At 35.4% G+C, this 22,937-nt stretch overlaps 1 protein-coding gene across 4 annotated transcripts; it reads left to right on the top strand.

Annotated features, from left to right (window-relative positions):
* The first annotated feature begins 360 nt into the window (after positions 1-360).
* Positions 361-6,419, top strand: LOC127074829 (pentatricopeptide repeat-containing protein At4g19440, chloroplastic). Of its 4 annotated transcripts, none has more exons than XM_051016216.1 (6): positions 361-3,388; positions 4,072-4,115; positions 4,929-4,996; positions 5,105-5,201; positions 5,625-5,792; positions 5,911-6,419. In XM_051016216.1, the coding sequence occupies exon 1, from the start codon at positions 683-685 to the stop codon at positions 3,161-3,163; it is 2,481 nt and encodes an 826-aa protein (XP_050872173.1). In that variant the 5' UTR covers positions 361-682; the 3' UTR covers positions 3,164-3,388; positions 4,072-4,115; positions 4,929-4,996; positions 5,105-5,201; positions 5,625-5,792; positions 5,911-6,419. The 4 variants fall into 4 exon arrangements, with proteins under 4 accessions (XP_050872173.1, XP_050872174.1, XP_050872171.1 ...); XM_051016217.1 differs by lacking the exon at positions 4,072-4,115 and adding an exon at positions 3,565-3,642; XM_051016214.1 differs by lacking the exon at positions 4,072-4,115.
* The last annotated feature ends 16,518 nt before the right edge of the window (positions 6,420-22,937 follow it).

The raw sequence follows: 22,937 nt of genomic DNA, 5'->3' as shown, positions 1-22,937 counted from the left end.
AAACACTTACAATAGTTCCAAGAGTATAATATGGACCAGGGAACTTGGTATAAAGAATTATGGGAGTATAATATGGACTAGAGAATTTTATAGAAAGATTTTACAAGATTTATACGTAAAATTTTCTTAAATTTTTTGAATTTTAATAATGAACCGAAGAGCTTCAAAGTGGAAGGAGAATAAACTATTCGTAAAGAAATATTTTGATTAAATTATGTGAATAGTACCGTAAGGGTGAGAATAATGATTGGAATATGAGATAAATTTTTCTCTTAATGAAAAGTAAAAAAATAGTGATTGTAGCCAAATTCTAATCTAATAATAGACTAAACAAGAGGTGTACTAGCAAAACAAGGACTTTCCGGGTCCATACTAGAAAATCTTGTACATACTCACAAGATTGGTCCGGGTTAAACTGGTTCGATTCCACCACACCCAGCCCACATATCAATTTCTCCCCACCCATCCTCACCCCAACGGTGTCACCTGGGTCACTCCCACCCAGTCCCACCGCACCTTCGGTGTCTGCGTCTTCCTCTTGGAACCCATCAACGTAACCACTTTCTTTCTTCACTAAACCGTGCCACGTTCACACCCTCACAATCACAAAACCAATCAAATCAATGGCTTCAACTACACCAAACTCAAACCAATAACCATTTTCATTTCACAAATCAATGCTATGCATTTCGCAATGGATTTCGCAAAACACATTACCACAAAACCTCCCTTAATCTTCACACGTCCTTTAACCTGGATCACTTCCACCACCCCCCGCTACCACCGCCGCCACTTCCCTCCACCACCACCACCGCCACCAGATTCCAACAATACTTCACTAACTTCCCTACCTTCTATCCTCTCACACAAAGTTCTAGATTCTTCCAAATGCAAATCGATTTTACCGCATTTAACCTCTCACGAATTCGACCGCTTATTCTTCATTCACCATTCCACTTTTAACCTCAAAACCACACTCGATTTCTTCCGTTTCGCTTCTAACCAATTCAAGTTTCGCTTCACGGTTCGTTCTTATTGCCTCTTAATTCGCTTGCTTCTAGCTTCGAGTTTTTTGCCGCGCGCTAGATTTATGTTGAAACGTTTAATCGACGGAAACATTTACACGCCGTTAGGTAGCATTAACGATAGGCTTAGCGAAATTGCTTCCTCGTTTCTTGAACTGAATCGGTTAACGGAAGGAAGTCACGGTGAATTGGATTTGTTGCTTCATATTCTATGCTCACAGTTTCAGCATTTAGGTTTTCATTGGGCTTTTGATATCTTCACATTGTTCACAAGCAATGGTGTTTTTCCTTCTCTTAAAACCTGCAATTTTTTGTTGAGTTCTTTGGTGAAATCCAATGAACTTCACAAGAGTTATAGAGTTTTTGACGCGGTTTGTCGTAGTGGTGTTACTCTTGATGTTTACACTTACGCGACTGCGATTAATGCCTTTAGTAAGGGTGGGAAGATAGATGATGCTGTTGGTTTGTTCTTCAAAATGGAGGAGCAGGGTGTTTTGCCTAATGTGGTTACTTATAATAATATGATTGACGGGTTATGTAAGAGTGGAAGGTTAGAAGAAGCGTTTAGGTTTAAAGATAAGATGGTTGAGAACAAAGTGAACCCTAGTTTAGTCACATATGGGATTCTTGTTAATGGTTTGATGAAGTCTGAGAAATTCGATGAAGCGAATTCGGTTTTGGTAGAAATGTATAGCAATGGATTTTGTCCTAATGAGTTTGTTTTTAATGCACTTATTGATGGGTATTGTAGGAAAGGGAATATGAATGAGGCATTGAGGATTAGGGATGACATGATGTTGAAGGGGTTGAAACCAAATGCTGTTACTTTTAATACTCTTTTACAGGGGTTTTGTAGGAGCAATCAAATGGAGCAAGCTGAGAAAGTGTTAGGGTACTTGTTATCGAACGGTTTGTCTGTTAACGAGGATGCGTGTTCTTATGTGATTCACTTGTTATGCAATAGTTCCAAGTTTGATTCGGCCTTGAAAATTGTAAACGAGTTGTTGTTGAGGAATATTAAGGTTAATGATAGCTTGCTAACTTTGTTGGTTTGTGGTCTTTGTAAATGTGGAAAACATTTGGAGGCAATTGAGCTTTGGTTTAGACTAGCTGATAAAGGGATTGCAGCAAATACAGCAACCTCAAATGGGCTTCTCCACGGACTTTGTGTAAGGGGGAACATGGAAGAAGTCTTTGCAGTACTCAAAGAAATGATGGGGAAAGGTTTGGTACTGGATGGGATTTCATACAACACACTTATATTTGGCTGTTGTAAATCAGGTAAAATTGAGAAAGCTTTCAAGCTGAAGGAAGAGATGGTGAAGCAAGGATTCAAACCAGATACTTATACCTACAATTTCCTAATGAAAGGGTTAGCTGATAAGGGTAAAATAGATGATGTTGATAGGGTTTTACATGAAGCCGTAGAACATGGTGTGGTTCCAAATATCTATACATATGCACTAATGTTGGAAGGATATTGTAATGCTGATAGGATTGATAATGCTGTGAGCTTTTTCAACAAGTTAGTTTATAAGGAAGTAGAACTTAGTTCTGTTGTTTATAACATACTTATTGCAGCTCATAGTAAAGCTGGGAATTTTATGGAAGCCTTCAAACTCCGCGATACTATGAAAAGTAGAGACATTCTTCCTACAATTGCCACATATTCTTCTATAATACATGGAATGTGCCGTAGTGGCTGTGTTGAGGAAGCAAAGGAAATTTTTGAAGAGATGAGAAATGAAGGATTGATGCCAAATGTCTTTTGTTATACTGCTCTAATTGGTGGTTACTGTAAGTTAGGTCAGATGGATGAGGTGCGGAACATCTTACTGGAAATGACTTCAAAATGTATACATCCTAATAAAATTACCTACACTATTATGATTGGTGGTTATTGTAAATTAGGAAATACGTCAGAAGCGACTAAGCTTTTAAATGAAATGATAACAAATGGAATATCACCGGATACTGTTACTTATAATGTATTGCAAAAAGGATATTGCAATGAAAAGGAGCTCGAAGAAACTCTTCAATGCGATCCTATGCCTAATACTGGAGCACCCTTGGAAGAAATAACGTATACGACATTGGCTGACAAGTTGCATCCACATACAGACAGATGCAGCAATTAGTAATAAAAAATAAAGAGGAAACTATTCAAAACAGTTGACACTTAGTTGATACCAGAACTCCCGTGGTCGAGACTTCCATTATTAAGCTTGATTTCAAGCTCATATTCTTTGAAAGATGAAGATTTCATATGCTTGATCTCCAGGCATGTGGGTTACCAGCAACAGCTGAAGCAACATACTCTTGACTTGGGTTGCTAGTTGAACAAAGAGCCTTTGATTTTAAGGGTAAGCCTTTCAAGATCAAACTGTAGTTTTTTTTTAATTCTTATACGTTCTACATTGCATTTGTTATTCATTTATTTTTTGTTTTATCACGGGTTTTGAAAAAAAATTGATAACGGTAATATAGGATGATGACTCTTTTTTCTTTCACATTGGTCCTTTTCCTTGCGTGTATGTAGTTCTAATTCAGAAACAATTGGGCAGCAGATCTTTCACTGCAAGATGTTGACTTAGGACCAATTTTTTTTGGGATTTCGGTGTGCATCTCTCCCTCCATATTTTGTAGGACAGATAAGATTGTGTTAACGATCTCTCTGTTTTTATTAATTTTTTAATCAATGTCTGTTTCAAAGGAGGCAGCCTTTTCATATATGCATAGAGATTGAGCAGCTTTACAGCATTCTTGATCTTCTGTGGCACTAAGTATTCTTCATTTTCTGTTTTGGAGGATATCTTATCCTTCTATAGCTGTCCTTTGTCATCTCTTCAATAAGATTCTTAGATTTCTATTACTTTGAGAAATATAAAGTTGCTATCATGGTGCTGCATAATGTTATCGCATAATTTTTTCTAATTGACAATTAAAAAAAATTATGCGATAACATTATGCAGCACCATGTTAGCATAATATATTTCTTAGTTTTATCTAAAAGAGTAACCTAGTGCAATTAGCATGCTTGCCATAGCAGGGGCTCAAGGAAGGATTAGAACCATTCCAAATCTATTGTAGGTAGCTTTACATACTCCAACTGTTTCATCGAATTCCTATTCATATAGTTTTATATAATAAATTTATGTGTTCCCTTCGTCCCCAAATATAAGAGCTTTTTTAAGTAAATCGCTCCCACCAAAGAAATTAGTTAATTTATTTAGAGCACTGTTGTCTACCATTTATTGTACACTACCATTGAATTTATTGGCAATGTTGTCTTGCCAAAAAGTAGTTTGTGCAAGTAATATTTAATTTTGCGACGAGATAAAGTAAATGTAGCGGAGATAGAGATGTTGTGTTGGATGTGTGATAAGACTAGACAAGATAAGTTAGAAATGACAATATTAGAGAGAGTGTTAGGGTAACACCTATAGTAGAAAAAATGGTGGAAAATAGACTTAGATTCTGTTGTAAGGATAGTAAATCATATGGTGAGGAGTCAAACAACTAGAGGTAGAGGAAGACCTAGAAAAACTATAAGAGAAACTATTAAGAAAGATAGATTAACGAATTTGCTAGAAACATGGTCTTGGATAGAACATTATGGTGGAATTTGGTTCATGTAGCCAACCCCACTTAGTGGGATAAGACTTGGTTGTTGTTTTGGTGATCTAGTGGGGACATGTTGTCAAGGTATTGATTTAGTTGCTGGTTGACCACATGTTTTCTGGCCCTCTTCTAATCAGAGCTAAGATTCTAGAAATTAGAAATGTGCTAGATGTGTATGCTCTATCAAATTGTTGGTTTTGATTACTAATTTCTATGAATCATAGATTAGTTGATGTTGTTTATTTGGTGATCAACTCAAGCTAGCCCAACCTACACTTGCAGGCATATTTAATAAGAGCGATACAGTCAAGCATCAATGAATATCTTATCCATCGTTTCCACTTGTTTTGGTGAGGGCTCATATTTAGATTATTATCCACACACATGTATACATCCAATCTGTGAGTTGTGTCTTTGGTGTTTTTTGTTGTGTGAATATATTTTGCTATGATTTTCAGGAACACTTTGTCATATGGTCTCAGAGCATTGGTTGGAGGCAGATTTCTTGTGGATATTGGAGATAGCATCGCATTAAAGATTTGAGGAGGCTAAATGGTATTCTTTATGTAAAATCTTTAAGAAATAAATCACGTTTGCACACAACTTTAAAACCATTTCTTTTATAAGTTTAACCAAGCATACTCTAAATTTCTCGAGAAGGTTACCATTTAGCACACATCAGTCTTTTGGATATAGTTTCCCACTCAATTGGCATTGTTATTTTTTCCCGAAACGGTCATTTTGGTTGAATATTCAATATTCCATTTTCCTGTGCAAAACACGGGTTTCTATATCTAGTTCTATATTAACAGGATTTATTAGATCGTAGCAGAGCAAGGAAGAAAATTACTTTTCAGATATATGTTTTAGCTTAAAGCAGAAGTGAAAAAAATTGAATATGTAATACGGTATGTGCACTTGTTTATTAGCATTTTTAACCAAACTATTAATAGCTTGGTTGTTTTTTACCAACCTCAGTTCCCAACAAAGCACCAGAGTCACATAAAGAAAATAACAAGAAATTCAACAAAAAGGGGTATGTGTCCAGTTTCCACCGAAGTATTGTATGGCACTTCAGAGAAGATGGGAACTTGATGTAGAAAAAGCGACAGCGACAATTCAGAGACTGTTAGAATTATGTACAAGGTAAGTGGACACACCTTCTGACTTGAAAGTGTATATGTTTTTCTTCCTTGGGTTTTTTTGGTGCTATTTTATGTCTTTTTGATGTATTGGAATTACAACTTGATATTAATTTCATCAGGTGCTTGCTGGTAGCAAGTCTACTTGTTAGACTTCCAAACTTCAGGATGCCCTGCATTTTTAAGGAGCATATTTGATTTTTGGGATGGCTTGTTACAATTTGGAAGTTAGACTTAATATATGCTTTAGATATATTAAGTTTTATGATGTAAGTTTATAAACTTAATATACACGCCGGATGGCTGGCCAAATGACATTTGGTTTTCTGTTTACGTCATCCCTGGCTGCAATTTTTTCAATGACTCTTGTAGAATTAAAAAAGAAGAAGAGAAGATAGATAGGACTAGTGGAAAGATGAAGGGGAAACCAACATTTTGATTGTAGATATGCAGCTAAATCCTTTGAAAAGTATAATGTTTTTCCTTATTCCAGTTGAACTGGTTTTAAAGAAATGACAGATAAATTCATCTGCTTCATTCTTTGGGGCATGTTTTTCCTTACAAATGAAAAAGAGATTTTAGTACATTGCCCGTACTCGTGTACTTATATGTATAAAACGCATTTCTAATACTACAATAGCCTTTTATAGTATTTTTTTTTACTTCTATCTTAAACTTTTGTATATAAATGCAAATACCCCTATAGTCTCTCGTTAAGTATCACTGACATGACCACTATCTAGTATTTAACCCCTTTCTACTCAAAGTGTAAGGCAATGTTAGAGGCTTAGAAATGAAACAATTTGTCCTTGTTACTGTTCTATAGTCTAAGCATTTTTTTAATAATGAATGATGCTATGCGTTTTAAAAATGTGCAAATGACATTTACTTCGTGTTTGCTCAGAGAAAGAAGAGATGTCAGGCATTGCTGGTACATGTGGGGTGTGACCTCTCTTTCATACCAATAAATTACTTCAAAACCTGTTTATTTTGTATAATTTTTTTTTGAATTTTTCAATGCACCATATATATTACTTAAGCATCACGTGAAAAATACTAAAATGTTCCAAAATTTTGAAGATGTATCTCCGGACACATGCTGAGTATTTAGAATTTTGATTTAATGTTAAAATACTCCAGAGATGTATCTTCAAATTTATTTCGGAGATGCATCTTCGAATGATATTGGAGCTTAAATTGTGTCAAAACTCTTCTTTCTCATTTCTAAAAAAAACTAAAAAGTTTTTCAAACTCTCAACAAAATTTTCATCAACCAAGTTCAAAATCATACAACCAAGTTTAAAGGATTTTCAATCAACATCAAGTATATCAAAAACATCATCCAACATTTAGTAAAGTCTAAATTTGTAACTTTTTGATGTTTTGATAAATTTTTTAAATTTTTGTGTAAATGAGTAGAAAATGATGATTTAGGTAAGAAATAAGTAGGAATCACGTGAATGGTAGTTTATACATACTATAAAATATGTTTGTACATCTGGTATCGAGGGAGATACGAAGTACTATAGTTGAGAAAGAATGGAGCTATGTCGATGGGTACATCAGGTGGTTCTTTAGGGTGTCACATCCGTATGGTGCAAGCTGCTCTAGAAGATCCACTGATGTCAGTTCATTAGGAGACACTAGAGGAAAAACATGCACAATTAGATCATGTTGATGATGTCTTGCCTATATGTCTCGCATAATGGAGATTGCGTAGACATGCATTGACATATGTATTTTTTCCGATGGGTATGATGTGAGGCAGGTCCTAAATGTCATCATGACGGTAGCACGAGAGACATTGATGTACTGGAGACAACGACAGAGGACGAGAGGTGCTGAAGGCCGAGGAGCCAAAGGAGATGGAGTTCGGCATACGCAGTAGTGCAGTAGTTTATAGTAGTTGTACTTTGAATTTATTATGAATTATATTTTATTTTCACTTCATTCTACTGTTTTGTGTATTTCAAATTTATTTATATATGTCATTTTTGGAGCTTCTAGATTTATATATTTTATTTTTGCATATCAAGTGTGTGGTTTAAATCTCATAACATAACATGGCTTTTAACGTTTATAAATAATCACTTTTGGCTTCGTAAACCATAAAACAAACATAACTTGTACTATTTTGATAGGGTACGGAGATGCATCTTCGTAAATCCTAAATAGAGATGCATCTCCGAAACAATAAACGTGTAAAATTTCATTCAAAGTGGGATGCATGGTGTATGTTTTAAAATATTACGAGGATGAATCTCCAGATGAGTTAACATTTTAATTTAAGACAAATATTACGAGATGAATCTCCAGATCAGTTAACATTTTAATTTAAGACATGACGCGTCTGGAGATGCATTTCCGAAATCTGGGGCATTTTGTGTTTTTCAGAAGGTTTTTTCTCACCCCATAGTGTGGCATAAAAAATTCCTTAAGAAAATATATTTTTTGTTAATTACTAATAAAAAGTCTTGAATTAAACAAATGTGTATATTTCATTATAACAACGAAAGTGTCTAAATATGTCTTTTTTCAAGCTAATTTATTAAGTGAGCTAAATTCGTGATTGTTATTAAAAATTTCAATAAATAATACCACACACCCGTGTACTTTTTGATCAATACAATATCTTTCTACCATTTAGTGTTATTTTTAGTAAATCAAATAATAAATTTTAGTTCACTTAAAGAATTAAACTACAAAGAATCCTAAGAACATTTGTGCAAAAAGTGTTTAAGAAAGTGTATTCGTGCTTGATAACTTAGAATTTGAACATAGAACAATTGGATATAAATTTCAAGAAGTAAAATGAAGAATAGTCGGAAAGATAAAGTAAACGTCGAAAATCATAAAAGAAACAAAAAAATGCTTAGATTAAAAATGGAACGCAAACTCATATATCTCTCACGAGTTCTTTTATCTCTGTAGCTTGGATGTTTAAATTCTATAAGGAACACCAATGAAAAATGTGAACCCTTTTTACAGAGATCAAATTGACTTATTTATACATGTACATCAATAGCAATCGACAATAATCAACTCTCCAGCATTTGACACGTACACCATTACGTGGGATTTTGTCCTCTGCTTTACTTACACATGTCTTCAGTTCTTGAACTGTTGCAAAACTGTTATTATTGTCGAAAGTACCTCCAACTACCTCTGTCGAGAATTCCGTCTGTCGAATCTTGTGATTTTTGGTGTAAAAAATTTAGCTACCTGTACTTAGTCTATGTTTTTATCTCATATCTCCACTCCTTTTGGACATATTGGATCGAAAATCTCAGGCTAACAAATGCCCCAATAAAAGACCATTTTCAATATTGTTTACAAAAATGGAAGAAAACAATGATTTTAGTAAACTCTCGACACTGTTCAAATTGGTCTGCATATGTCATCATCATCATGACCACTTTCACCTAAACGCTACGTTAATGAACGTGTGTGCAATATCCATCATGGTTCCAACTTTCAAGGCCATCGCATGGCACAATATTTAACCACATTAAAATACAAAGAAAATCATCAATTAACAATATTTTAAAACAAAAATCAAAATATCACTCGTTTTGATTTTAGAGGGAAACTAAAGAGTCTTTTTCCACAACAATATATACCCTCCTATCTTCTTTCTCCCTTTTCTTCGTAACTTTTTTTCTTTCTCTGAACCCTAAACATCCAAGGTTTTTCAAAATTTCATTTTTATTACCCTTGTTTCTTTCTTTGTTCCAATGGTGGTATTTAGGCATGTTGACACTACGATTTGACCATTAGAAACTAGAAGATCAAAGATATCATCACATTTAGTTATGTCGAATGTATAGGTTTTTGTAATAAACTTTTCATTTTTACTTGGTTCGACGAGATTCTTTCCATTTGAAGGTCTTAAAACCTTGCAACCATATGGATACCCTGACTTTAATTCTGACATATTAACCACACTTTCTTCAACACATTCAAAAACCATGTTAGTTTCTTGATCGTTTTCGTTTATTTATGAAATTATGGTATGCAGATCCCGAATGTCGTACACGATGTCACGACACCAGGGTCAACACATTGTCACACCATAAATAATAACAAGATTTAAATACGAGCACATAAGTAAATAACACCAGTAGTTGTTAACCCAATTCAGTGCAACGTTACCTACATCTGAGGGCTACCAAGACAGGAAGGAAATCCACTATCACATAATTAGTTCGAAGTTCTAAACAACCTCAGGTTTTACAAACTTCTCACCTAATCTCTACCTATGGACGTTTCTATCTAAGACACTCCTAGATATGAGACCCCTCTCACTTCCCTTCAATCACACAACAACGACAACAACTTATATCAAAAAACATAATCCACTCTTGCTTAAAAGCTTATGAGGGATTGGCACTTACAAATCAATAAAATAAGTCCAATTCAAGTATCAAGGAGATACTCAAATGACTCACAAGCAAAGATAACTAAACCTTATCACAGACAATATTCAACATTGCTTTGATGCCTTCTTAGGTTTAGAAATGATATATATATAGAATTTGAGAGACACAGGCTTCGGGCTTGATTCGCAGCAGATCCAATGACTCTACACAATCTTCTGCAGATTTGATTTCAATCAGATCAGATGTTTCCTAAAATATTTTGACATCTTTATTTCAAAAACAAGTCAAGGCAAAACAATCTTTTTCTTTTTAGAAAATGCGCTACTTGACTCACATATCTCGTGAACTAAATCTTCATCGTATCTTCACATATATCATAAAAGGGAAATAAATCTTACAAGACACTAAAACTAATCACACACCAATGTTGAGCCAACATGTCAGGACATACCAGACCTAACAATCTTCCCATTTGGCAAATTTTGGCTAAAATAACCTTTGCATAGATCAACAAGAAAGAAGGTAAGGATCACATCGACAAACCACCACACAAGCATAAAAACACAATCCTTTACCACCAATAACAACAGAGGCAGGCACAACAGAAAATATCATAACCTCTCACACGAAGAATGTAACACCCCTTTTTCTACCCCAAATTATTAAACATATAATCAGAGTAAATAAGCACGCATATAAAGAAAAGGGCGTCACATCGACGTTTTCGAAACTTAAAACTTTCAAAAACCAACAATACACCTGGTCATTCAAAATAACACATTTCACTCATCATGAATATTCAAGCAATATGCGTTCGCAGCGGAAAATAAAGAATACTCATGTATTTCATAATATGATCCATGTCCCATACCATGATCATCTCTCAATAATCACTTCAAATAAAATAAAACAATTAATGACACAAAGCATATCAAAATAAGATATGAGTTCAATACCACTAATCTACCCAGTGTTACATGACCAGAGCATTGTCTCATTACCTAATTTCAAACTAAATACGGAAACTCTCCAGCTATTCTTGAGCGAGCTACCGTCCACCTACTCCAGCAATACTACTCTGTAGTATCTGCGCGATACCCATGTAAAGGTAACATTCAAACAGAAAGGGTGAGAATTCAAATCATTATGAATATAGCATAATAAGGCACAATGAATTAAACCACAATTTAAGAATTCATCACACTTGGTATAATCACGTCAATAATGTTAAGCAACAATCATCTCACATATTTCAAACGTACATCGCATCCACATCAATACATGCATTCAATGATCACATAACTATAGACGACTCAATGCAAGACAATGTGACTCTATGCATGTGGTACCTCAATGTGAAATCAAAGTTTCACCGCTTTCCGATTCAATATCTAGAATCCAAGCCACGCTTCCGATCCGGACAAGACCAAAGCCCTACGTCTGTTTCCAATTAAGGATCACCGCTTAATACTACGCCTAATCCCAATTAAGGATTAACGTCTGCTACGTCTGTTTCCAATGAAGGATCACAGCTTAAATACTACGCCTAATCCCAATTAAGGATTAACGTCTGCTACGTCTGTTTCCAATGAAGGATCACCGCTTAAATACTACGCCTAATCCCAATTAAGGATTAACGTCTGCTACGTCTGTTTCCAATGAAGGATCACCGCTTAAATACTACGCCTAATCCCAATTAAGGATTAACGTCTGCTACGTCTGTTTCCAATGAAGGATCACCGCTTAACCACTTCCACAATGAAGTCGACTATGCTATGAATGAATGCACACATACCAACACATATGCAATTAAGACCATCTATATACCGTCTTAACATCCCACATATCACCATTACTCACAATTGGTACATATACACATTCATCACAACACATCAATTACGATTACATATACACATCCATAACCATAAATCATTCACAATTCAATAAATGGTATACATACACATTCATATAATATATTATTCACCAATATAGGCCAATCATCAAATATGTACACATAGAATTCATTCCAAAACACACACAACATTTAAATATCAATTTTTCACTTTTCAAACAGTGTTAACCGGTTAACGCCCTGGGTTAATCGGTTAACGCAAAACAAAATGCGCTTCTTGGCAATTTTTAACAGTGTTAACCGGTTAACGCCCTGGGTTAACCGGTTAACGCAAGACAGAATTCAATTTTTTCAATATCATAACAGTGTTAACCGGTTAACGCCCTGGGTTAACCGGTTAACGCAAAACAGAATGCTGTTCCTGCGCTAACAACGAACAGAATGCAGAGTTCTCCGCATTTTTCATCGTTGGAGGACTTCCGGACCTCCGATTTTGATTCCGTAAAAAGCTACACGTTCAGAAAATTATGACTCATCCAATTATATATTCATTCACAGTTTTAGCATAATTTAATCATCACAATTCAAGAGTATTTATCAAGACCTAATAATTCCAAACCATGCCAATTAAGGATTTCAACCTAAAACATGTTCCTATCCATTGACTCAATCATACTAACCCATAATGATAAGGATTTCCCCCCTTACCTTGTCAATTTGATGGAAACCTTGACTCCTCTCGCTTTTCCTCTCCTCTTTCTCTATTGCCTTCAGTGCTCAAGTGAATTCTAATTCTCACTTCCTTCACTCTTACTATTTATAATAGTATTCTAGTTGGGCTTAAATCATCTAATTTAATCACTAGGCCCAATAATACCTAATATTTAAATACCTCTATTTAAATTTAAATAATTAACCACTCACTATGCAACCAAGTTAATTAATTAATTCAATTATGTCTCATATCAACTAAATAATTAATTCCCACACTAATTAAGTTAATTAATCCATTATTATACTACCTCACAACCGCTTAATTACTTAACACTCCAAATAATTAAATATAATATAATAAAAATAATATAATAATTAATTCCTAAAAATTGGGCTGTTACAAAGAACCTGCTTAAGAGAAAAATAAATTCTCTTTAGTCAGGATGTCAAGACATTTTCCTGACTTTATAAAAACCGGCAGCCCACTCGAAGCTAGTCTATCACTATGGGCTAAAAAACAAATTCTCCCCCTGAGTAGTAGATCTAGGGGCAAAAGCTAAGAGCTACTCCCCCTCCATACGTGCTCCCCCTCAGAGGGTAAGAGACACGACAAGTCTAATAGTCAATCAAACACAGAATTAAATAACCACAACACAATTATTCCCCCTTTTTAGCCAAAGAGTTGAAAAACACAAACAAACATTAGAAGTAGCAGAGAATCAAAAGTTAGGTTACAGATCAAGAGCACTTAAGAGTGCATAAACATACAGGGCATAACCCATAAAAAAAGAAGCACAAACAAAACGCAGAAGAACCAGAGCCAGAGAGTTTCAAGTATTATCTTCATCATCACTTGTATCAATATCCTCTTCATTAGCATCTTCTTCACCTGTTCCATCACCTTTCAAATTTACTTCTTCTTCAGACAAGACCTTTATCAAAATCTCAAGTCAGATCTTCCTCTCAGTATAAATTTTGATGGTTTCATCCAAGGTCTTGCAGGTATCTTTGAGGTCAGTAAGGACACTTGTTCTAGTAGTAGGCCTGGAATATTTCTGGCCAGATGTCATGACAATATCTGGAACATGTTTCCCTGTGAAAAGCTTATAATGTAATGGTAGAGGGGGATCTCTTTTGTAGATACCATCAGAACTGATCAAAATGCTTGGATATTGACTTAGTATAACACCACAAATTAATGAGGGAAAGACTATAAGCATCTTCATAGCAAATGAGGCATCATGCTTCATAGTTTGATTAAAGACATATGATCCAAAATCAAAACTTGATTTGGTCCCTACAATATAAATGAACTTACTCAATCCTGTAGCAATGTTGGAAGTATGATTAGTTGGCACCCAATTAGCAACTCAAATTCTATGAAGTACTTCATACTTCACACTCAAATCACTTGCCGACAACTTCCCTTTCCTTAAACATTCCTTTACTTGTTTAGCAGTAATCTCTCTGCAAATAACATTGTTAGAGACTTCCACTTCAGCTTGTTTCTCTTAATTTCTGCCCTAAAACCTATTTATGATTCCAGGAGAGAAATCCACACATCTTCCTCTGACATACACTTTTCAAACTGATTTGCATCCAAAGCTTTAGTGAAAATATTTGCCAGTTGCTTCTTAGTGGCAACATGCTCAAGAGTAACAATTTTGTCTTCAACAAGATCCCTGATAAAATGATGACGAATAACAATATGCTTAGTTCTATTGTGATTAATATGATTCTTATATATGTTAATGGAACTTAGGTTGTCACAATATAATGTCATGACATCTTGTTGGACATTGTATTCCTTTAACATTTGTTTCATCCAAATTAATTGAGAGCAACTGCTTCCTGCTGCAATATACTCAGTCTCAATCATAGATAATGACACACAGTTTTGCTTCTTGTTGAACCAAGATATTAGATTATATCCCAAGAAGAAACATCCTCCATAAGTGCCCTTTCTATCATCAACATTGCCTGCCCAATCTGCATCGCAGTATCCTATAAGCAAGGAATTTGCATTATGAGAATACAATGATCCATAGTCACTAGTCCCATTGATGTATTATAGAATCCTTTTCACTTGAGTAATATGGCTCATTTTGGGTTCAGACTGATACCCTACACACACTCCTACAACAAATGTAATGTCAGGTCTGCTAGCTGTAAGATACAACAAACTGCCAATCATACTTCTGTACAAACTTTGATCCACATTTACACCTTTTTCATCTTTGGTCAACCTCAAGTGGGTTGGTGCAGGTGTCCTCTTATGACTAGCATTTTCCATGCCAAACTTCTTTACTATACTCTTAGCATACTTGCTTTGAGAGATAAAGATAGTGTCATCCCTTTGTTTGACTTGGAGGCCAAAAAAGTAATTTAATTCACCAACAAAACTCATTTCAAACTCAGATTGCATCTGCCTGACAAAATATTGGACCATCTTGTTCGACTTCCTTCCAAACACAATGTCATTAACATATATTTGAACTATCATGAGATTACCATGCTCTTATTTAACGAACAATGTCTTGTTTGTCCCTCATTTCATGTATTCATTGTTGACAAGGAACTCAATGAGCCTTTCATACCAAGCCATAGGCGCTTGCTTTAATCCATAGAAAGCTTTCCTTAATCTGTAAACATGATCTGGAAAGTTAGGATCTATGAAACCCTTGGGTTTTTCAGCATAGACATCTTCATTCAAGTACTCATTTAAGAAGGCACTTTTCACATCCATCTGAAATAGCTTAAATTTAAGCAAACATGCCACTTTTAAAAGTAGTCTTATTGACCCAATGCGAGCAAAAGGAGCAAAAGTCTCATCAAAATAAACCCCTTCAATTTGAGTGTATCCTTGAGTAATAAGTCTAGCCTTGTTTCTAGTCACAATTCCTTTTTTGTCAGATTTGTTCTTGTAAATCCATTTTTCCCCAATAACATTCATTCCTTTAGGCCTAGGAACTAGGTCCCACACTTCTTTTCTTATAAACTGCCCTAGTTCTTCTTGCATAACATTGATCCAAAATTCATCAGTCAAGGCTTCCTTCACATTTTTAGGTTCAAACTTTGAGACAAAGCAATCATTTGATATCACATCTCTAGATCTAGTGGTGATCCCTTAATTAAGATTTCAAATAATGATCTTTCTGGACTCTGATAGAGGGACCTTTGTTGACTTGATGGTTGTCTGGTTCAGTGTCTTCTGGTTCACTGTCTGACTCAATAACTCCCTCATTTTCAGAAGTGTCAATCTGCTGAAATGATGTGCCAACATATTCTTCAACATCAATCCCTTTCTCTATGATATTATCATCCACAACAACATTTATGGACTCCATCATGACTTTGGTTATTGAATTGAAAAATTTATAGGCTTTGTTATTTGTAAAGTATCCCAGAAATATTCCTTCACCACTCTTGGGATCCATCTTTCTTCTTTGTTCACGATCAGCCAAAATGTAACATTTGCTTCCAAATACATGAAAGTATTTGACATCAGGCTTCTTGCCTTTTCATAGTTCATAAAGAGTAGCTGAAGTACCAATTCTTAGAGTGATCCTATTATGAGCATAGCAAGCAATATTCATTTCTTCAACCCAAAAATGGTAAGGTAGTTGCTTAGCATGAAGCATGACTCTAGATGATTCTTGTAGAGTCCCATTCTTGCATTCAACAACTCCATTTTCTGAGGGGTGAGGGGAGAAGAGAACTCATAACCAATACCTTCAGAGGAGAAAAATTTAGAGAATTTATTATTTTCAATTTCCTTCCCATGGTCACTTTTTAATCTTGACAATTCCATATTCCTTCTCTCTTTGAAGCCTTTAACATAAATATTTGAAGACCTCAAAGACATCTAATTTTTCCTTGATGAAGTTTACCCAAGTGAATCTTGAAAAATCATCAACAACAACATACTCATACCTTTTCCCACCAAGGCTCTCGACCTGCATATTCCCCATTAAGTCCATATGAAGAAGTTCCAGAACTGTTGACGTGGTATGATGTTGTAACTTTAGATGTGACATCTTGGTTTGCTTCCCAATTTGACAGTTACCACATATTTTAACTTCTTCAATCTTGAGCTTAGGAATACCTCTAATGGTTTCTTTTGACACAAATTTTTCATGCCTTTCAGATGTAGATGTCCAAGTTTTTAGTGCCACAAGTTGACTTCATCTTCTATGGAAATCAAGCAAGTGGAAGAGCATTTTATTTCTTGAGATGTCCATAAGTAACAGTTATCCTTAGACCTGACTCCCTTCATCAGAACTTCATTTTTCTCATCAGTGACCAAACACTCAAATTTTGTGAAATTAACCCAAAACCCTCATCACATAGTTGACTGATACTAATCAGATTAGCAGTCATACCTTTTACCAACAAGACATTATCAAGACTCGGGAGTTCTGTACAAGCTAGTCTTCCAACTCCTTTAATTTCACATTTATCCCCATCTCCAAAAGTGACATAACCGGTTGAGTGGGACTTGATGTTCTCCAAGAACTTCTTGACACCTGACATGTGTCTGGAACATCTGTAAGACCCCAATTTTGATCCTAAGATCCCTCATGATATCTCATCATATGCATTGGCTTTGGGATCACATGATCGCTCGACTTTATGAGTCGAATTGGGGTACAAACTGCAAGTGCACAGTTCTATCGCGTAGTTTTAAAAGATATCGATCCCACAGGGACTTATGAATCGATATACCGTTATCTAAGGTTACTTCGTAAAGCTAAGGCAGGTAATACTTTGATTTTTGGGGGAAAAACTAAAACTAAAATAAGATCTAAAATAAATATCTAATAAGCGGATATCGGTATGTAATTCGTCGTAATTAGGGAATCAATTCTTTATTGATTTCTTGGTTTTAAAATAAATCTTTTCAGTTGACGCTATTGGTTAAAAGTTTTATCTCAAACTCTCGCTCTGTTGAATAAACTATGATTTTATATTAACGTAGCTGTCACTTATAGTTAAGTCAAAAACCACTTTTTGAAAACAATAGAATCCGTAGAAACTCTTTTTAAGAAAACACTAATCGTTTAAACACCCTTATCTCAAACTCTCGCTCTGTTGACTTAGGTTATATAATTAAATTCAAATGCTTAACTCTCGTCCTCACATTCAATCTTTAAAAATACTTTTTGAAAAAGGTTAGAATTTAATTAACTCTAAAAATTGCTCTCGCCCTGATCTAGAATTAATGTCCAATTTACACTGTCCAGTCAAAACCTCAAACTCTCGCTCTATTGATTTTAACTTCTTTATGTCTTTTACTTTCGTACAAAAACTTTGTTATTAAACCTGTAAATTGAGACCGTAAAAAGAGTGATTTTAATTTTAAACTTAATTAAACCAACTTAGTTTTGATTCCTTCATTCCGCTTACTTTACATACCGATACCTAAATAAATTAGCCAGACATGCTAAACAGACTTAAATAAATATCATGCATAAACAGATTCATCGCAGGCAAGCAGTATAAATTAATAGTAAAAACAAGCATATATAAATTCAACAAATAAATATAGAACCTGAATAATTAAATAGCAGTCTTGAACACTCCACCACAGACCGGTTGGATTTTTTCTTGAGTTCTTCAATCAGGCAGAAAAATAAAGCGAAGGAATAAAAAAAACTAGATTCTAACGTAAGGTTAGATCCGGTAAAAGGTACACAATAGTTTCCGGTGTAGAAACTATTGTGCGAAAAATTAATTAAGTGCTAGAAAAGAAAATAGAATTGCAAAATAAACAATCTAAAAATTATAAAAGAAGTACTATAAGGAATATGCTTAAGCTGCTGGAAAAAGAAAAATGCAAAAAAAACGAAAACGGGAAAACTGTCTGGAAGCGTGGAACCGTGGAAAGGTTTGCAAAGCTGGTATTTATATTGGCACTTTCCGTAACGGTCTTCAGAAGTAGTCCGCGTCAAGGGGTCTTCACGTAACGAAGGTATAGGCGTGGAAATAGGATTCAGCGTGCAAATAGGACTCAAAGTCTCTGAAGGCAAAAATGTAGGGGAATGGTGTGACGTCCGTCACACCATGTGTGACGCTCGTCACACCAGTGTATACAGCGTGACGCTCGTCACAGGCTCTGTGACGCTCGTCACAGGCACAACGCATGTGCCTTCTTTGGGCTGGGCTTGGCTTTTGCTATTTGTTTCCAAAGACTTCTTTTTGCACCTCCTTTTCTTCCTTTTTCTACTTTTGCTTCAAATAGACTACCTGAGATAAATAGAAAGGAAATACCGCGTAATATCTAATAAAATGAAATAAATTAAAGTAAATAATAATATAATTTAATTGAATTAAGTCCTAAAATGTGATATAATTTCATGTTATCATCACACATTTGCATCCTCCTTACCCCTCATTCATTGGATTTGCATTAGGAGAGATCATCAAGCACATTTGATTGTATCATACTTTGTTTTTGTTTTCTTACTAACCAAAAAACCAAAAATATGTCTATGTATGACTTTGTTTCTTTTGTAGGTAGTGTGTGCATTCACCAATGCGTCATCAAGCTCATAACTAGGGTTTGAGACCCTTAGTGCAAGAGATCAATCAAGGAATGGTTCAAAATGGTTCTATACATCATATATGGCTCCCCATGTTCTTCATTTATAATTTGGATCAATAAATCATCAAGAGTTTGAAGCTTGTTTTCCTTGGAAACCCTAATTCATCTCGGTATCTTGTGTGACTTCCTCAGTAAGTTTCTTCAAAATTTGATCAAATATATTAAGGTATACTTCATTTAACATAATATTAAGCATATATTATCCTCCACGAGTCTCAAAGATCAAGAGAACTTCAAGTTTGAAAGTTGGTTCAAAGAAGTTGGCCAGAGAAAGTCAACTAGTCAAAACTGGGGTTCCCTAGACCTTATCTCCTACAATTCTTGTCATATGAAAATTATTCCAAGATAAAAGTTACTCCTTATGACATTCCAAACAACTTTTATTTTGAGGTCAAGATCTAGTTTTTCCTGGAAAGTCATTTTTTATGGTGAAAGATTATAAGTCATTTTGTTTGTGCCCTAGTTAGGAGGTCAACATCCAAGGACCACAACTTGATCAATTTTTATGAGATGAAGGCTATCCAAGTTTCATGATCAATTTAAAAATGTCCTATCCAACTTTTATTCTTTGAGAAACTTCAAATTCAGCTTTCAAAGGCATGTTCCAAGAGGAAACATTATAGGTCATTTTGGGCCATTACCATTGAACAAACAATTTTCCTCAACTTCTAAAATGAATAACTCCTTCATGACAAATACAAATGAGGTCAAATTTGTGACCAAATTTAATAGGGTGGAAATATATACAACTTTGATGAAGGAACGTTTTCCATTTGAAGCTCATATCAAAAGTTATTCAAGGTGGAAGTAGTGGATATTTGACTTGATACTTAGAAAATTTTCAATTATGTTTGATTTCCCAAAATTCCATCTCAAAATTCATCATGATCCAAGCTTCAAATGGAAAAGTGTTCGACATGAAAGTTGTTCCCCTTGATCCCACCTTTCCAAAAAGTCCAAAATCACTTCATTTGAACACGGTTTGAATGACTTGCGCATGGTTACTCTTCATGGTTCCATTTGGATGAATCTCATGATGACTTCTCAATTACAAATGCATGGCTTCATGTTAGAATTTCAGTATCATTCATGATCACTTTTGGACATTTTGACATAATCTCACGGGCCTATCACACACCCATGCAAGCATGCATACTTGAATTACTATTTTTGGCATTTGAATGGAAGTGTGTAAAAATAAATTGCCAAGCCTATAAATACATACCTTACTGCTCAAAATCAGGGGGACCTTGCCCAAGCTTTGCTCCGGCAACCTTCCCACCTCCATTAAAGGATAATCTTGAAGGTTTTCATTTGAAAATCGAGTTTCAATTTCACTTCTGTTTTGAAGTTGAAACTCCAAGAATCCAAGCCATTTGAGCTCTCATCTCACCTCCTGGAATCAAGTGGAGGCAAGCCCAAGCCAATTGAGATCCAGATCGAGCTTCATCACTGCAAACAGAAGGTGAAATTTATCAAACTTTCTCTATTCGATTCTCTCTCAATTCTCCATCATTTCAATTAACTTTTGGTTAGGTTAAGTCTTACCAATGTAGGCAATAAGATTGAGTTGATTTGAGGTCAAATTGAAGCAACTCTATTCATACTCCTCAATTTTCAATTCCACGCATCTTCCAATATAGTGAGAATTGGAGAATTTTGAGGGCAAATTTGGATTCCTAGCGTTTTTCTTTTCAAATTAGTGTATTCACTTTTTATTTTAGTGAAGGTTAATGGTGGACCAGTCCGGTGAGGTCCACCAGAGAAGATGACCGAAGCGCTAGCTCCGGTGGTGTGTTGGCATCCTCCCATCCCTTTGATCATGTTTAAACATTTTAATTTGGACCTTTGATCTGTTTGACCCTATTTGCAGTGTATTGACGTCAAGTTTATCCATAGCTTGTTGATGGTGGACCAGTCCGGTGAGGTCCACCGGAGAAGATGACCAGAGCCCTAGCTCCGGTGGTGTGTTGGCATCCTTCATCCCTTTGATCATGTTTAAACATTTTAATCTGGACCTTTGATTTGTTTGACCCTGTTTGTAGCGCATTGACGTCAAGTTTATCCATAGCTCGATGGTCATGAATTTACCGCTACAGAAATTAAGTGGCGACACTGCTGGGGTGTAGTCCTCAGTGGGTTTAGCCTACTTTTTTATGTGTATATATTTGTATATTTGATGTTTGTATATATTGTTTGTGTGATATAATCTGTCTGTTGTGCTTGGTGATCTCTGAGTGGTGAGATAAGTTCTAACCTAAACTTGAGTGCAATTAAGATAAGAGGATGGTATAGTCATGTTCAACTTGTGTGGAGTAGTCCTTAACAAGTTGGCTTGAGACCCATCTACTCAGTGGAGACCTCTTTGGAGTTACTGATGTCACACAAGTTATTTGTGGATAAGCATTACTTTCTATGATTTGGGGTCTGAGAAGCTGAGGACCGTAGAACATTTAACCCAACTTGGCCTTTTTAGGACGTAGTGCGGAGATTGTTCAGGTGTAGACTTGATCACAGTTGTTACGTGATACTACACTCAGACGGGTTTCTCTTGAGAATATTATGGGTTGATGAGTCAGTCACCCTAACCTAAAATATCCTATAGATGGGATTAAGACTATGGGAACTTCTTAGAACATGATCTACAAGTTTTATCCTTAGTACACTCCTTTGGGATGGTTCTTAACTCGACTCCATGCTCGTGACTCACAACAAACCCTTTGATTCTTGGTTGATCTGATTAAGTCTTGTCAATATTAATGGAACTTGGGTGTTGATAAGGTGAAAACTGTAATCCACCAAAATTGATGATTGATCTTGATAATGACCTAATCTATCTCTTGACCTTTGTTTGTGTTTTCCTTGTGTGTGATCCCTTGTGTGTGATTGTTGCACTCATACATACATGTGCATCATGACATCTATCACAGAAAATAAGTTTCAAGGAACTAAGGTCTTATTTGAAAATATTTTCAGACCATGGATTATGGACGAAGGAACACTAAGAAGTACAGTTTCAGATGTCCTGATTTGAAAGAGCTAAGGAAGTTGTCATCCTTTGTATTAGATCCCTTGGACTTTAAGCAACGTCATGGGAAGCTCTTGTCGGTATTATCTGCTGATGTGGTTGAAGGACTTCTGAGTGTTTTTGGTTCAGTTTTATGATCCTCTTTACCAGTGTTTTACTTTTCCAAATTACAAGCTTGTGCCTATGTTGGAGGAGTATGCTCATCTCTTAGGTATACATGTATCTGACAAGGCACCTTTTAGTGGATTAGAGGAGATCCCGAGATCTCATATTATAGCTGAAGCTCTTCATCTGAAGAAATATGAGATTGATGCTCATTTGGTAAAGAAAGGAGGAATTCTTGGTCTAACTTCTGAGTTTCTCATTAGTAGGGCTACTGTTTTTGCTCAAGCTGGTAGCATGGATGCTTTTGAAGCCATATTTGTGTTGCTCATCTATGGTTTAGCTTTGTTCCCTAACATTGACGGTTTTGTTGATGTTAACTCCATTAGGAATCTCGTTCCTACTCTGTTGGGTGACATGTATTTCTCTTTGCATTTGAGGAATTATAAAGGTGGTGGGACTATTGTATG

Source organism: Lathyrus oleraceus, chromosome 4, assembly GCF_024323335.1.
Source record: "Lathyrus oleraceus cultivar Zhongwan6 chromosome 4, CAAS_Psat_ZW6_1.0, whole genome shotgun sequence".
Lineage (NCBI taxonomy): Eukaryota > Viridiplantae > Streptophyta > Magnoliopsida > Fabales > Fabaceae > Lathyrus > Lathyrus oleraceus.
This window is presented reverse-complemented; position numbering and strand designations above follow the sequence as displayed.

Coding starts and splice junctions, on each gene's coding strand:
- LOC127074829 (XM_051016215.1), top strand. CDS start 683: ATGCATTTCGCAATGGATTTCGCAAAACACATTACCACAAAACCTCCC.